This window comes from Helicoverpa armigera, chromosome 13 (genome assembly GCF_030705265.1).
Source record: "Helicoverpa armigera isolate CAAS_96S chromosome 13, ASM3070526v1, whole genome shotgun sequence".
Lineage (NCBI taxonomy): Eukaryota > Metazoa > Arthropoda > Insecta > Lepidoptera > Noctuidae > Helicoverpa > Helicoverpa armigera.
This window is the reverse complement of record NC_087132.1, coordinates 5,769,820-5,784,711: the sequence shown is the minus strand read 5'-3', so window position 1 is coordinate 5,784,711 and position 14,892 is coordinate 5,769,820. Positions and strand designations below refer to the sequence as shown.

The following is a 14,892-nucleotide window of genomic DNA, read 5'->3' as shown; positions in this document are numbered from 1 at the left end:
TCACATCATTAGGTAGGTAGGTACATATTCTAGGAAAAGCATTACTTTACTGAAGTTTGTATAAAAGAATTTAGTTTTATATGGAATCGCCGAACTTCACATGAATCATTGAATGTGGGAGACTACAGCAACGCCCTCGACTTTGCGGCCATTTACTTGGAAACATTACTTACTGGCATAGTGACGAAGCTACGAATTTTATAGTTCCGAGTTTCACGACAGAACACTGTTTTACTTACCTGCTCAAAGTTCCTTTATAGTACTTAGTTAAACTATCCGCTAAGTAGTAAATGAATGGTCCAACGAATTATTACCATTTATACGTTATTGTTTTACTATAAGTTATTCAGAACGCATAACGAGTGGTTACGACACAGATTTATATACTTAATTCGGTAAGCTAGAGGCTTAGCGCAAAGCCGTTGATTACACTGCATACCATTATTATAATTCCCACAATAATCTCATATATTGTCTGTAACATACATCCTAAGGGTCGTCGTGTTTGAACGTGGTCTTAATGTATTATGTAAGAGTAGTGCGTAGGTGCCCAAAATATACACCGACTTATATAAAATAATTAACTTTCTGTCTGAAAAGGCTCGCCTGGATATTTAATGTAAATTCTCTTTTTTGTTAAATCAGCTCTGTTTGACGCCTACGTTCGTCTGTCTTCAGTTATTGTAGGCTAATCTGCCCGGGGCCTCAGCCCTTTAAGCAGATGGTATTTATTCAAAAATCCTATGTGATCGCAGGGTTATTATATCATCAGTATTTTTGATTTTATTGTGATTGTTATTTTAAAGGCTTTTGAGGCACCCACTCGATGCGATCTGAATAAATTCGACGCTGAAATAAATGTAGGCAACTTTATTGAAATTAAAGTTTTATCAGATTTTTTTTAATGACTATAGGTACTTTCACAGTCTGATTTTTGAAAAAATATTTATTAGGGTTACGTACAAGCCTTATACGCAAATAAACGTTAGTGGACATTAAAGTGAATCTTCGTACCACTAAACCTACATTTGACCCTAGATTGAAGGGAAATAGTTGAACTATTAAGTTGACCTGTGACATTTGAAATTGTATAATGTTGTGATCTTACAGTTTCACAACTTTGGACTCAAAGGTTACTTTGAGGAGACGATTAGTTTACATAATATCTTTAGGGAATATTTATTATGTATAGCCACTGCAGGGATTTGAGAGACGGTAACGATTGAGCTTAATAGCTGGTAGTGGGAGTAGCTTATATCCAGCAGTGATGTTGCTTAAACCTACAGCGTTCTACCCGAAAACTATTTTGTTCGTATATTAGATGCAAAGTTATTTTTGTTCAACTCTTTCATCATTTGATTTCTTCACACAGAATATAATAATGTCCATGTCCTGGTTCATCTCAATGAGGTGGATTGTATTTTTTTCACATCATTTTGGAACAAATGTTCAGCTACCAGTGTATTTTTTATATTTTACACATTTATAGCATTTTATTGAAATTATAGTTTGTTATTTTTTACATTTCAACAAGACGTAAATGTAGTACAGAAAGTAGACAATTAATCAAAGACATTGGGGGTTGTTGATTTAACTATAACGATAACCAAACCATAACCAGCTGTACACTTGGCGCCCATTGGTTAAATCGGCCATTTGACAACTGAAAATGCTTTGGTTAGAAATTGGGCAACTCACCGTAAATATGTTAAGGTTTACTGCCCACTTTCCTTAATAAGTCACCTTACAGTAAAGTAACATATATATAAGGAAGTAGGAGTTTGAAAGAAAATCTTATATTTGTGAAAAGGTCACACGTGGAAGAGGATGAACGTGTATATGTACAATGAGTACAAATATGAATTTAATATCTCTCGACTCAAGTGAATATATTCTAAAACATGTAAACTATTTTTATTTGCAGTTTATTTTACTATTAGAAAATATGTTTTATGTTCAGTTCAGTACTAATAAAACAAAATCCAAAATCTCTTTGTTAAAAGTATTCCAACCTTTTCTTGGAAATGGCTTCAATCGCCCACAGATTTCAATGTATGTGTCCTACGATAAATGAGTTCGTAGAATTATGTATTTTGTGATTAATAGTGCAACATAATAAAATAATTAGCGTAATGTCTGCTTGATTAATAACGTGTTTCTTTGAATTCAATAAATATAGCGATTAAGCGATTTAGATCCATTATTGAGTATATGTTTGCTTATTGCACATCATTAGGTATGTGCCGAACACTGAAAGGCTACTTTACTTTAAATACAGCTTAACCATTCTACGTACAGAAAGACTTTGAGTATTTCCAGGTAAGAAAAAATGATAATTAATTATTCTTTAGTCACATCACATTTGTCAGAGACAATTTCAGTATAACATCTTGTTCCATAAAAAGTCTTCATAAAAATCTACTACAATTGATTGAATTTTCTACCGTAATAAAAATAAATCAGAATAATTTCCAACATCACATGACATACTCGCGTATATAGGAAAATATTTGTCATAAAGGAAAGTAATACTCGCGAAATAAAATTCCATGAAAGACATGAAGTGGAGTTTCTCAGGTAGACACCCATCTCTTTTCAGCACGAGTATTACAAATAGGGCCATCCTTTTCTGCAAGTCGGGGTAGCTGCTGCTATTTATAGAAACGGCTGGTACATAAAGAATACCAATGAAATATTATCGGACTTCGACTTTATTCATAATTCTAGTCAGTCAGGTTTAAAATAGAAATTGCTTATACAAGTTGTAGCTGAAAATACTTCGCTTTTAAGTCGATAAGTGTTCATCTATACTATACTTATATTTGTATATAAAGGTGGTCTGCTATTTCTTGGAAGTGAACACACAACGTGGTTAGTGAAACGAAAAACCAATTAAGGTTCTATCCAATTAATTGATCACATAAAATGGAATTATGCAATTCGACGAAAACATTGTTACGTCATACAAAGCCCTGTTGTTTCTAAGTAGATTTTTTCAGTATTGTAGATATTATATTGACACTGAAAATGAACCACAATTAAATGAAAAATCGCGTTTTATAGGGAATTGTTCAAAACTAAGCTTTTTTCCCTGAAAACGGCTTTCCTATTCCCGTAACTTTTGAGGCGTTATAAAAGCTTTAAAATGAGGTGAGTTTTATAATCAATATATACGCCTGTTTACAATAAATGTAGTATTTGTCGTATTATATGAATGGTAAGCGTAGTAGACATGGCGTTTGGCCCACAAACAAATGACCGTCGGGAAATGTTGGCTCGCTGCCTGAAAACTGTACGTCAGTCTGTTTGCGCAGACAATTCAGTGTGTTGTTAAATAAATTGTAGTATAGTTATTAATTTTAATTAATTAAGTTTGTATGTATGGATGTATGGATGTTTGTTACTCTTTCACGCAAAAACTACTGAATGGATTTTAATGAAACTTTACAGTAATATAGCTTATACATCAGAATAACACATAGGCTACAATTTGTAAACATATTGTTCGAAATACTAAACCTGCGCAGACGAAGTCGCGGGCACCAGCTAGTTTGAAATAACTTGGTTTTTTCATGTACATATGCAAATTATGCATTCAGATTTCGTATTGATAACCTTATCATGAACTCATCTCGAAAAATGTATATATTAACATAAAAAACCACAGATAAGAAACTGAACGCTCGTATCCATAAAATGAATATGAGCGTAAAACCCAACCGTTGTATTCACTTAAATTGAGTAAAAGACTTTAAAATACTCTGTACTGACTTAAGTTTCTTCCAAAATATGCTTCATCCTATTGACAACAATCAACATCAAGTACCTATCAATTAAAATGAACCATATTTTGTATAACACACAAACTTGTCCTCTTTCACAATAATATCCGCGAAAGTTCCATAGGTGCGTCAAAGCGTTCTGACGCGTCATAAGGTACAAAAATGTACTGAATGAGTATTTATGTACTACAAAATTTTGCAGCATTACCTTCATACGTATTGCAAGCTAGGGGGATGCTGCTTCCCACGCGATGCCTCTGCAGAGCCGTGTGACGCCCACGCCGTGTCAACAAGCAAAGGTCATAATATCTATGCATCTATTTATAGAGCGTTTATAGGGGTGAAATAGCACGCAGTACTGTTTTGAATGTTCGTCAAAAGCATCAGCAGTTAGGATCTCTTAATCTAATAAAGGCATGGCATGGCATGGTTTTTGAAGAGAGTGAACTAAATAGTTTACTCTCTTCAAAAACCATCAGCTTTACACTATGGTCTACCTATGGGGTCTAGCTAATAGCATTTGGTTTACAGTCTTCGAAAAGCATCAGCATCATACTTATGGTCTATCTATGGGATTTCCAGCTAACAAAGGTACATTACATTCACTCACTTCGTAACTACTTGAAGTGTATCTACAAAGGAGAAAAAAACAAACTTCCTCCCAAAAAAGGCTATATAATGAGCCTAACATCGTCGAGTGCGGCTTCAAATTACATTATTCCCGAGCAAAGTACGTAAATTATTCATTCATATGCAATGCATAGGTTTGTCCTAAAGGTAACCAGAGCAAAGTACTGAAGTAGGTCATAAATCGATAAAGCTGCACTACATACTGATAGGTAGGTATTCAGCCTATAGTTTATCTAGACTTCTACAGTGCAGCCGGGCTGTTTCCTTGATCCACTTTCGAACTAGAACAGGATGGAAGTAACTGCGTACGGCCTGTTTTTCTCTATGTCCTAGATTAATAAACTGTCATTGTTTTGACGTCAACCAGATCGGTAGGCTAGACTTAATTTTACCTTTAAACTAGATTAAAGCACACTGTATCTTCATACTATATTTTCCTATTTTTTTTGTACCTATCAGCTTTCTCTCCGCCACTCAAAGTTAGACTGGAAGAGAACGCCTGAGGCGTTAAGTCCGCCATTGTACATTATGTGCAAGAAGCATTAAATAAACAAAGTGATCATCGCGGTTTAAGGTAAGACCGATAATGATCAGTTTATTAATTTGATATCAAGAGATTCATTTTCAATACGAACTTTTACTGAAAGATTAAAAGTTATATAGCTTGGAAGATTACCGCAAGTTCCTTTTGATCGGCTGTGGGCGGAACGTGGGTTTGCCTAAGTTTCTAATTAGTTCGTCCGTGGCAACATTGGTATTGTACAATACTTAGGAATATGTTCTTTCGTGGAAATTGCTCGACGAAGTAGCTATCTATGTACAATAGTACATTTGAACTTGATGAATTGAATATTACTATATTATGAAACATTTGTATGGCATTACATATCTGGTGAAAATTACTCAGGTGTACTGTTGTTTCACTTTCTGAAATACTAATCAACTGTTACGATACAATTGTAGACCAATACAAGTTAATTTGTCTATAAATATCTAAGCATTTTACGACCTACATAAAAAAGATCATTAACATTCTACCCACAAATAAAGCAGTTGAAAGCTCACTTTGTTATGAACATGTAGTATAATCAATACAACTCACGTATGGGTACTAATCAAGCCATAGCGGGCTTGGGCTTCAATCCATTCATGAATGTAAGTGCTTACGTCAGCAGCTCCTCCCTAGGAGGCGCGGTCCCCCCCCGGCACTAGCGCACAAAAGGGAGGGGGGGTGTGACGTCAAACTTTCATGCAACAAGTGCCTACAGAAAAGTACCTAGGTATAGAACACTGCTATTTTTAGACTGCCGAAAACCCTGCTACCTTTGTAGCCGTTAGTATATTCTGATTACATATCTCTGCAATGTTGAATGGTATAGTTACATGAATGCGTGATCTCGTTCTTTGAATGAAGAGTAACAAACTAACGAGTCTTTTGAGGAGCAATGTGTGTATCTGTTGTTATTTTCATGTCTTTGATAAACTGGAATGTTCTTATGAAATTGCGCCTTCTTTGTGAAAAATGTTTATTTTTAGACGCAACTTTGGTATTATCGGCGATATGATAAACAATAAAAAATAGTCGACAAAAAAGGCAGAGTAATAACATTAATACCTATAATTCATCGACATTTATATTCCATTTGATACAATTATTTTATCACTAAATATTAATACAAGTGACATTGACAATGACTATTTTATTCTCTAGAATATTTTTAATATACAAAAAATAATATCTAGCACACAGCTGCTGCGCTTGACCTTCCTGACCTAATTAGTTTACAGCCATGAAACTATTATATCGATGCATACCCTACGTAGGAGCTAAGTAAAATTAAATGGAATATCGATATGCAAAACCGATATGAAAACAGACAACACTATTGCGCTTGGACAGCTTAAACTAGGCCAGATTTCTATATGTAAACTAAGCAAATAGAAGCCTATATTAATATAAAACTGACGTCATCTAATTTGAGTCCTAAAACGTTTCAGAAATAGCTCTTAATTTAAGCACTATCGACAAAACAGTTTGAGCCAGACATAGCCTAAAGTATAAGTAAGTATAAGTACTATAAAATGCAATTTATAAATAGAATGCCGTCGATCGTTAGACGTAGACGCAATTATTGTCATTCCGTGGAGGCGGGGACCTCATCCCTCTATTGTACCCGGCCACCCCTCGCCGTATCGAACTGGCTGGAAAAACTTCCTTCAGATAGAAATTACAAGAAGGAAAAATATTAACGTCTTATAATAATCGTATAAAGAAATATCTATTAATGTACCTATGTTTTGTTAGTATGAAAATAGGTGATTAATGAAATATGATTGTGGTATATTTTTAACATCAGAGAAAAATTGTTATCAGTAATTTTCATGAACAACTGATCTAGTGCTGCCATCTATGTTAAGCACCATCCAATAGTGTGAAAGCTCCGGTCCTTGGTAAGGATGAAACGCTTTCGCTTTGAAAGCCTTTTATACACTTTTCCTATGTATAAAGCTTGTTTAGTTTACGTGTGGAAGGAAGCTAAATGGTCGTTTTTAGACCTCTGTCCCTCTAATGAATAAACACGTTTTCAACTATTAACTTTACTCCGTGTTTTAATTCCTAAGGATACAGTATTAAAACTACCAAACATATTCGAATCCATATTTTTATCACCTCTATCATATTTAATTTATTAAATATGGGACTTAACCTTAGTAAAATATTCAAACGTAAAATAGACCATATCAATTTGACACATGAACCGTAGCAGTTTCTTCATTGTTTTAAATGTAATGAACGCTCTAAATAAAACTGATTATATTTTTAAAGAAACCAACGCATCCAGCGCCATCTTTAGTCAAAGCGAAAGCTTACAGTAAAAGCTCACTCTGGTTTGTAAGCGAGCTTTCCAAACGGTGCCAGTCTATGGCGCGAGATTCCTGTAGCATCCGATAGATGGATGCTTATGACTGTTCCTAAACTTTGAAAGAGCTTTTGAACAGAATGTACGCATGATTTCAAACTACTATGCAGTTTTTACGTGTTTAATAATTTAAGCTTTTTTGGGAGTATTACATATAATATTCTCATGTTATATTGTATTCTAATTTAATTATGAATTAAATTAAATTATGCGAATTGTACTTGAGGCTTGATAAAATAGCATAGAAAATGGCAAAAAAGCGAGACTAAAAAGTACCTTTTTTTAATTACCATCATAAAGATTGTGATCTGAAGGAAACAATTAATAAAATAAATAAGGAAAGAATATTAGGTACCTTTAATTAATGCCTGTGACAGATCATCTGTTTTCTACCGTTGCTCTTACTGATTCATTATCAGGATTGATTTATATCATTTTGGTAAACTTATGTAAAAAAACTTAAAACAAACGGTATTAAAAGAAATATAGAGGTAAACATTAGAGGCATAAAAATAATATACCGCTTATATCAGAATCCAGCAGAATTACATATTATATCTCAGAATAGCATAACTGTGACAGTTTATAACAGTATTATGAATGAAATAAATCTAGACATTATTCTGCAGATTTTGCACCTAATTTATATTTATTGTTCTTGGGTAACGCACAGGCAGAGTAGATCTTAATGATTTTCTATTCTGTTCGCACTGCAGTGAACAGTAAACGCGACAATTAAATAAATATCGTAGCAATTAAACAAGCATTGTGTCAACTTGACACGGAACTAACTGTTACATGCACAGCTGTTAGACGCGCGAGCGCACGCGCCCGCAGCCTCATATAATAGACATCAACGCACGTTAATTGTTGCCACAAACCGTGCCAATACATATCTCTACAACTTTTATGTATTCCATCTCAGATATATTTCGGTCACAATCATTTGATAACAAATACGAATTAGGGCCTGCATAAGCATTAGGCGACTTTATGTTTTTCACATAAATTGTTAGGTATTTTAATGTAGTTAGGTTTCCAACTGATCCATTAAGATTATTTTAAGTGTGTTTGGAAAGGGTTTGGTCCTAATGCAGTTGTTTATAATAAATAAGTACGGATTAAGAATATTTCAAACCAGTTTTAGTATTAAATAACTATATTCATGCCTACCTATGCACTCGTAAGCTTTCTTGGAATGGTAAAGTGACTCGTATCGAACAATAAATAGTAGAATCCTTCGACGTCCATTATCTCGGCATCATCATCACGCAGCTACAGCCGAGAGCTTTCAAAGCTGCGGGGGAGGTTCGCTGCGACGGGGGAGGGGCGCGCGCCGGCAGCGAGGCCTCCGCCTGCCAGTGCCGCGCCGACTGCGACGCCGCCCGCATGCCGCATACTTCGCGTTCTACACTTGTCAAACATAACAAAAACATAACTGAAAAGTGCTTTCAAAGTGTGTTGCGTGTTTTCGGGTGACTATCGTAGTTGAAGTCTTGTTTAGTGCACATCGGGACTGAAGTGTGAGACGGCCGTAGATAGTGTTTTGTCACGTGTTTACGAATGAATGTGACGGCGTAGGCGGCGGGTCGCACTCTCCGTGAGATATTCGTGCGCGCGCAGGTCGTCGCGGCCATGCTGCATACCTGACGAGAGCGAGCGCGCGAGTCTGCGCGAACGGGACACAGCGACCGCTCCCGGCGCGCGTCAACTTTCCCTGACGAAGAACAACCCTGCGATGTTTTTGTCGGTGTCATGACGAGGATGGGGCGATGGCACGTGGCGCTGGTCGCGCTGGCGGCGCTCCTGGGCGCGGGCGTCAGCGCCGCCGCAGAGCAGATGCAGTCCCGCGCCGTCGACACCGGCGTCGACCTTCGCGTGCCCGAAGACCAGCCCGTCGGCACTATCGTTGGCAGGATTCCCACTAAACCTGGGTTTACTTACCGCTTCAATGAACCTCCCAAGGAATTCGTCCTAGACCCGGTGTCTGGTGAGATCAAAACCAACTTGGTTCTCGATAGGGAAGCGGTAGACCGTTATGCGTTTGTTGTGTTGTCGAGTCAACCAACTTATCCGATAGAAGTGCGATTGCGGGTGACCGATGTGAATGACAATTATCCAGAATTCCCCGAACCGAGTATAGCGGTTGCGTTTTCCGAGAGTGCCGCGGCCGGGACTAAGTTATTGCTCGATGCTGCCACCGATATGGATTTAGGAGAAAATGGTATCACGAATGATTATAGAATAGTAGATGGTGATACCGAGGGGAAGTTTAGGTTGAATGTCACCGTAAATCCAAGCGGTCAAACTTCTTATTTACACCTAGAGACAACGGGAAAGTTGGATCGGGAAACCACCGACTTTTATATCCTGAACATATCAGCACGTGATGGTGGTAATCCACCGAAATACGGGTATCTACAAGTGAATGTATCTATTTTAGACGTTAACGATAATCCTCCAATATTCGATCAAAGTGACTTTTCAGTGTCTTTGAATGAGAGTGTACCACCGGGAACTACAGTTCTAAAAGTGACAGCCACGGATAGTGACTTAGGTGATAATAGTAAAATAACTTACGAAGTGACCGATACCGAGAGACAATTTGCAGTGGATCCGGAGTCCGGCGTAATCACGACTACGAAGAAGCTAAATTGTCCTAAGTATTGTAGTAACACTACTTGCAATATGACTTGCGTTCTCACTGTTATTGCTAAAGATCATGGCGTGCCTCGTCAAGATGCGCGGACCTACGTTACTGTCAATCTCATAGATGCCAATGACCATGATCCTGTAATAACGTTCACGTATGTTCCTTCGACAGCGAACTTCGCTACTGTAGATGAAAATGCCAAAAACGGTTCTCTTGTAGCAGCCATTACTGTAACTGATTTAGATGCAGGTTTGAATGGTATTACTAGTATAAGCATAGTTGCAGGTAACGAGCTTAACCATTTTCGTTTGGAAAATTCGTCCAGTGTGTATATAGTACATGTAAATGGTGTTTTAGACAGGGAAGAAATTAGCAAGTATAATTTGACTGTTGTTGCTACTGATAGAGGATCTCCTCCACGTACAGCTACCTCATTTTTAGTTATTCACGTTAATGATGTTAATGACCACGAACCTGTATTTGAAAAGTCTGAATATTCCACTGTACTGACGGAACTTGCACCTTCAGGATCTTATGTGGCCAGTATAACAGCTACTGATGAGGATACAGGGGTGAATGCTGAGATATTCTATGATTTCTATGATGGAAATCAACAGCAGTGGTTTACCATCGACCACTTGACCGGTTTAGTTACAACAAAGTCAATGTTAGACCGTGAGATTCAAGGAACTGTTGAACTGAACGTTTCAGCTAGAGATGGCGGTCCTAATCCTAAATGGGCATACACTAGACTAAAAATTACCATATTAGATGAAAATGATGAAGCACCAACCTTTTCACAGCCACAAATCAATGCCACTTTGCATGAAAATATAAAGCCACAAAAGGAAATATTAATTCTCACTGCATCTGATTATGACCAGGGAACTAATGGTTCTGTATCTTATTATTTGCCATCAAGTATAGAGAGAAAATATCCTAACACTTTCACATTGGACCCTATAACGGGACAACTTAGCACAACAATTGAATTAGACAGAGAAAGAATACCATTGTATGAAATTCAAGTGCTTGCAAAAGATCAAGGCTTTCCTCCTCAATCTTCCACGGCAACAATATTACTAAAAGTTCTAGATGTAAACGATAACGATCCCATGTTTTATCCACAAAGATATATTGAAAGTATCAACGAGGAAATGCCAGTTGGAACAAATGTTTTACAAGTAAAAGCAATGGATTTAGATGAAGGTGAAAATGCCCGAATCATGTACAGACTTGAAAGTGGCGGAGACGGGTATTTCGATATAGAGCCATGGACAGGAAATATTGTTTTGCAGAAAGATTTTAGGAAAGCTCCAGAGACAGTTTATACCTTGAAAATATCCTGTAAAGATAAAGGAAATAGACGAGCATTCGAAGACGCTATAGTAGAAATTGTTAAGACATCTCAACGCAAAAATCTTCAATTTGATGGTTACAACGGTTACACTTTCAAGATTCTCGAAGATGAAGGTACCTCAAAAGCAGAAATTGGACGTTTTGTAGGAAAAGTAAATGCTAGAATATCCAGTGACACAATATCATATTACATCTTGGAAGGTGATCCAAAACATGTTTTCAAAATGGATGAAAAAACAGGCGTCATAATCACCGATTCTAATGTTGACCGTGAAGATAAGATGACATATCATTTAAAAGTTATGGCAAAGACCGGAGTAGCGTTCGGATTTACTACAGTTAACATTTCAGTGCTAGATGTTAATGACAACTATCCTATATTTATAGAAGATAAAGACGAAATTCATATTCCTGAAAACATGGCAGTTGGGCAAGAGGTATATTTTGCAAGAGCTACCGACCGTGATTCTGGCTCTAACAGAACGATATTTTACACCCTGAGCTACAATCCTGAAAACAACTTTAGGATATCTGAAACAACAGGAGTAATTTATTTAAATAAACCGATATCCAGTGAGCCAGGCACCGTAATTTTTATCGAGGTAACGGCAACAGATAATGGAAGTCCAGCACTAGCGGCAAAGCATTCCATATCAGTAGTTATTGATGACGTCAATGATCATACCCCTGTATTCGACCATACTTCCTACGAAACTTCACTGCTGGAATCCACGTTGGTAAACACACGATTCTTCGCTATATCTGCATCGGATGCTGATCTGGGTCCCAGTGGAAGAATTTCTTACTATATCGCAGAAGGAAATACTGATGGGAAGTTCGGAGTATTCCCAGATGGTTATTTATATGTAAAAAGCTTATTGGACAGGGAAGAACGCGATTACTACTCATTAACGATAATCGCAACAGATCACGGGAAACCAGTAAGATCATCTCAAGTGCCAGTCGTTATTCACGTTCTGGATGAAAATGATAATAGCCCTCAATTTACTAATACCACGTTTATATTCAAAATAAAGGAGAACGAACCACCCGATACATTTGTTGGAAAATTAACAGCCACAGACAGGGATATTGGCCGCAACGCTGAATTAACGTTTTCATTACCAATCGCGCAAAACGATTTCCGTATTGATTCCAGAAACGGTTTCATTAAAACGTTAAAATCATTCGACAGGGAGAGCTTGGCACAAAATACCGGTCAAAACTACATTACATTGACTGTCACTGTTAGTGATAACGGTAAAGTTAAATTGTCTGATTCCGTAAGAGTAACGATTTACATAACAGATGTCAATGACAACCCGCCTGTCTTTACGCGAACTCCCTATAAGGTTGAGGTATCCGAAGGTGCCGCTGTGGGAGCTTCTATTATGCGAGTGTACTCGACAGATGCTGACGAAGGACTGAATGGTGACATTTACTATAAACTGATTGGAGGTGATGATTCAGGAAAGTTTTCGTTAGATGAAGCTACTGGTCAGTTACTTATTAACAAGCCTTTGGATCGTGAAACAAAGGATCACTATAAGCTTACCATAATGGCCCATGATTCTGGTCAGACAATTCGGTTATCTGCGACAGCGACAATCACAGTTGACGTGTTGGATGAAAATGACAATGCACCCGTATTTACCCAAACACAAATGAAGGTGTCAGTGTTAGAAACGGAACCCGTGAATAAGAAAATAATTCAATTTCATGCGACGGATGCAGACTTAGGCATCAATCAGGAACTTCAGTACTCTATTACGTCGGGTAATAGAAAAGATGCCTTTTTTATCGACAGCTATTCAGGCGAATTGTTTTTACACAAACAGTTGGATTATGAGGATTTAACTTCGTATGTTTTGAATATAACTGCCACGGATAACGGCAATCCGAGCTTATCATCGAGCATATTATTTACTGTAAACGTAATCGATGCAAATGACAACGCTCCCATCTTTACCAATACAGCTATTGTGCGACAGATAAGAGAAGGTATTCCGAAGCATACTCCAATAGTGACAGTTACCGCAGAAGACCCAGATTCTGGCTTAAACGGCAAAGTTTATTATTCGATCACGCACCAAGACCCTAATGACAGCAAGCGGCACTTTGCCATAAATAACATCACTGGGGTCATACATACTTTATTGCCTATTGATAGAGAAAGTATTGACACGTTCAGAATAACTGTCGTCGCTTATGACAGAGCTGAACCACCATCGGCGCGGCTATCGGCTGAGAAATTAGTTACTGTAATTGTTGAGGATATTAACGACAATGCTCCAGTTTTCGTGTCTATGAACGCTGCCGTGATCAACACCGAGAGGCTAGGAAGAAGTGCTGGTCGTGGAATATTTATAATGAACGTATTAGCGCGTGACTTGGATTCAGGAACAAATGGATTGGTTACTTACAAGCTTATTCACGGTAGCAACGAGGGATTCGATCTGCATCGAAGTAACGGTGCATTGACTTTACGTTATCCTCCTGCGACACCGGAGGCGCGTTGGAATTTGGTCATAAAAGCTACGGACGAGGCTGTGTTGAGTGAACAGAAAAGTACTGAAGCTTACCTCAACGTCATCATGGGTGGAACAGAGCTGCAAGGTGTTATGTGGACAAACGTAGGGTCGGTATCCGTGGCTGAAAACGAACCCGCGGGTACGGCAGTGTTAAACTTGACTAATAACTATAAATCCGGTTTAGAATATTACATAGTGAACGTGACTGGTGATGGTAGACAAGTGGACAGGTTGTTCGATATAGATTCTTCGTTGGGAATACTATCGACGGCAGTGTCTCTGGATCGAGAAGCTGGTGTGGACCGCTACGAAGTGGAGATATGCGCCGTCTCATCTGGGACGCCGCTAAAAACAACAACGACTAAGGTAAGTTGAAAATAAATAAAATAATATAATTAATTGGACAGATTGTATGGTCGTATCGAGTGATTTTGAGCGTTGTTGTACAGTTAACAATTCAAAGCGAACAATCCAATTAACTTGGCACAATCGCCGGTAGAGACAAAACATCGGCACCGTACTGTTGTTAAAACGAAAATAAATAAAAATGTATGCTCGTTAGCGTATGTCGGCCGGCGCAGTCTAATCGGGGGCTCTAAATTACGATAAGTCGCGTCTCGCAAACGATATCAGAACACTCGTTCTGAAACCTTCCAAAGATTAACTATACGTGAAACATGAGTTTTGTTTGTTACACGTATCATTTCATTAATATCATCCAAATTGTATTGCTATTGATTTCATAATCAGTTATTATATTTTTCAATATGCTTAGTGCTTACGCCTTTTTATAGTAAAGTTTTAGGTAGATATATTTAGTAAATACTTTTTGTGCACGTTAGTTTTTTTATGGTTTACATACTTTTTATAAAATGTGTGTTTCTTTCAACAAAATCCACCTCAATAATAATTTAAAATTCAATTCAAAAACACCATTTGACTCAGAAGTTTAAGACCAAACTGCAAGTTATTTGCGAGAGAAATAAAAAGTACCTAAAACAGGTCGTGTGCTCGTA

The 14,892-nt window shown here is 37.5% G+C and overlaps 1 protein-coding gene across 1 annotated transcript in view; it reads left to right on the top strand.

The window, feature by feature from the left end:
• Positions 1 to 8,673: 8,673 nt before the first annotated feature.
• The window catches only part of LOC110371604 (cadherin-related tumor suppressor), a 98,327-nt gene continuing 92,108 nt past the window's right edge, over positions 8,674 to 14,892 (top strand). The window contains exon 1 of the mRNA XM_021327932.3: positions 8,674 to 14,242. Coding sequence (XP_021183607.3) covers positions 9,089 to 14,242 — 5,154 coding nt within the window. The 5' untranslated portion in view covers positions 8,674 to 9,088. The remainder of the gene's footprint in view (positions 14,243 to 14,892) is intronic.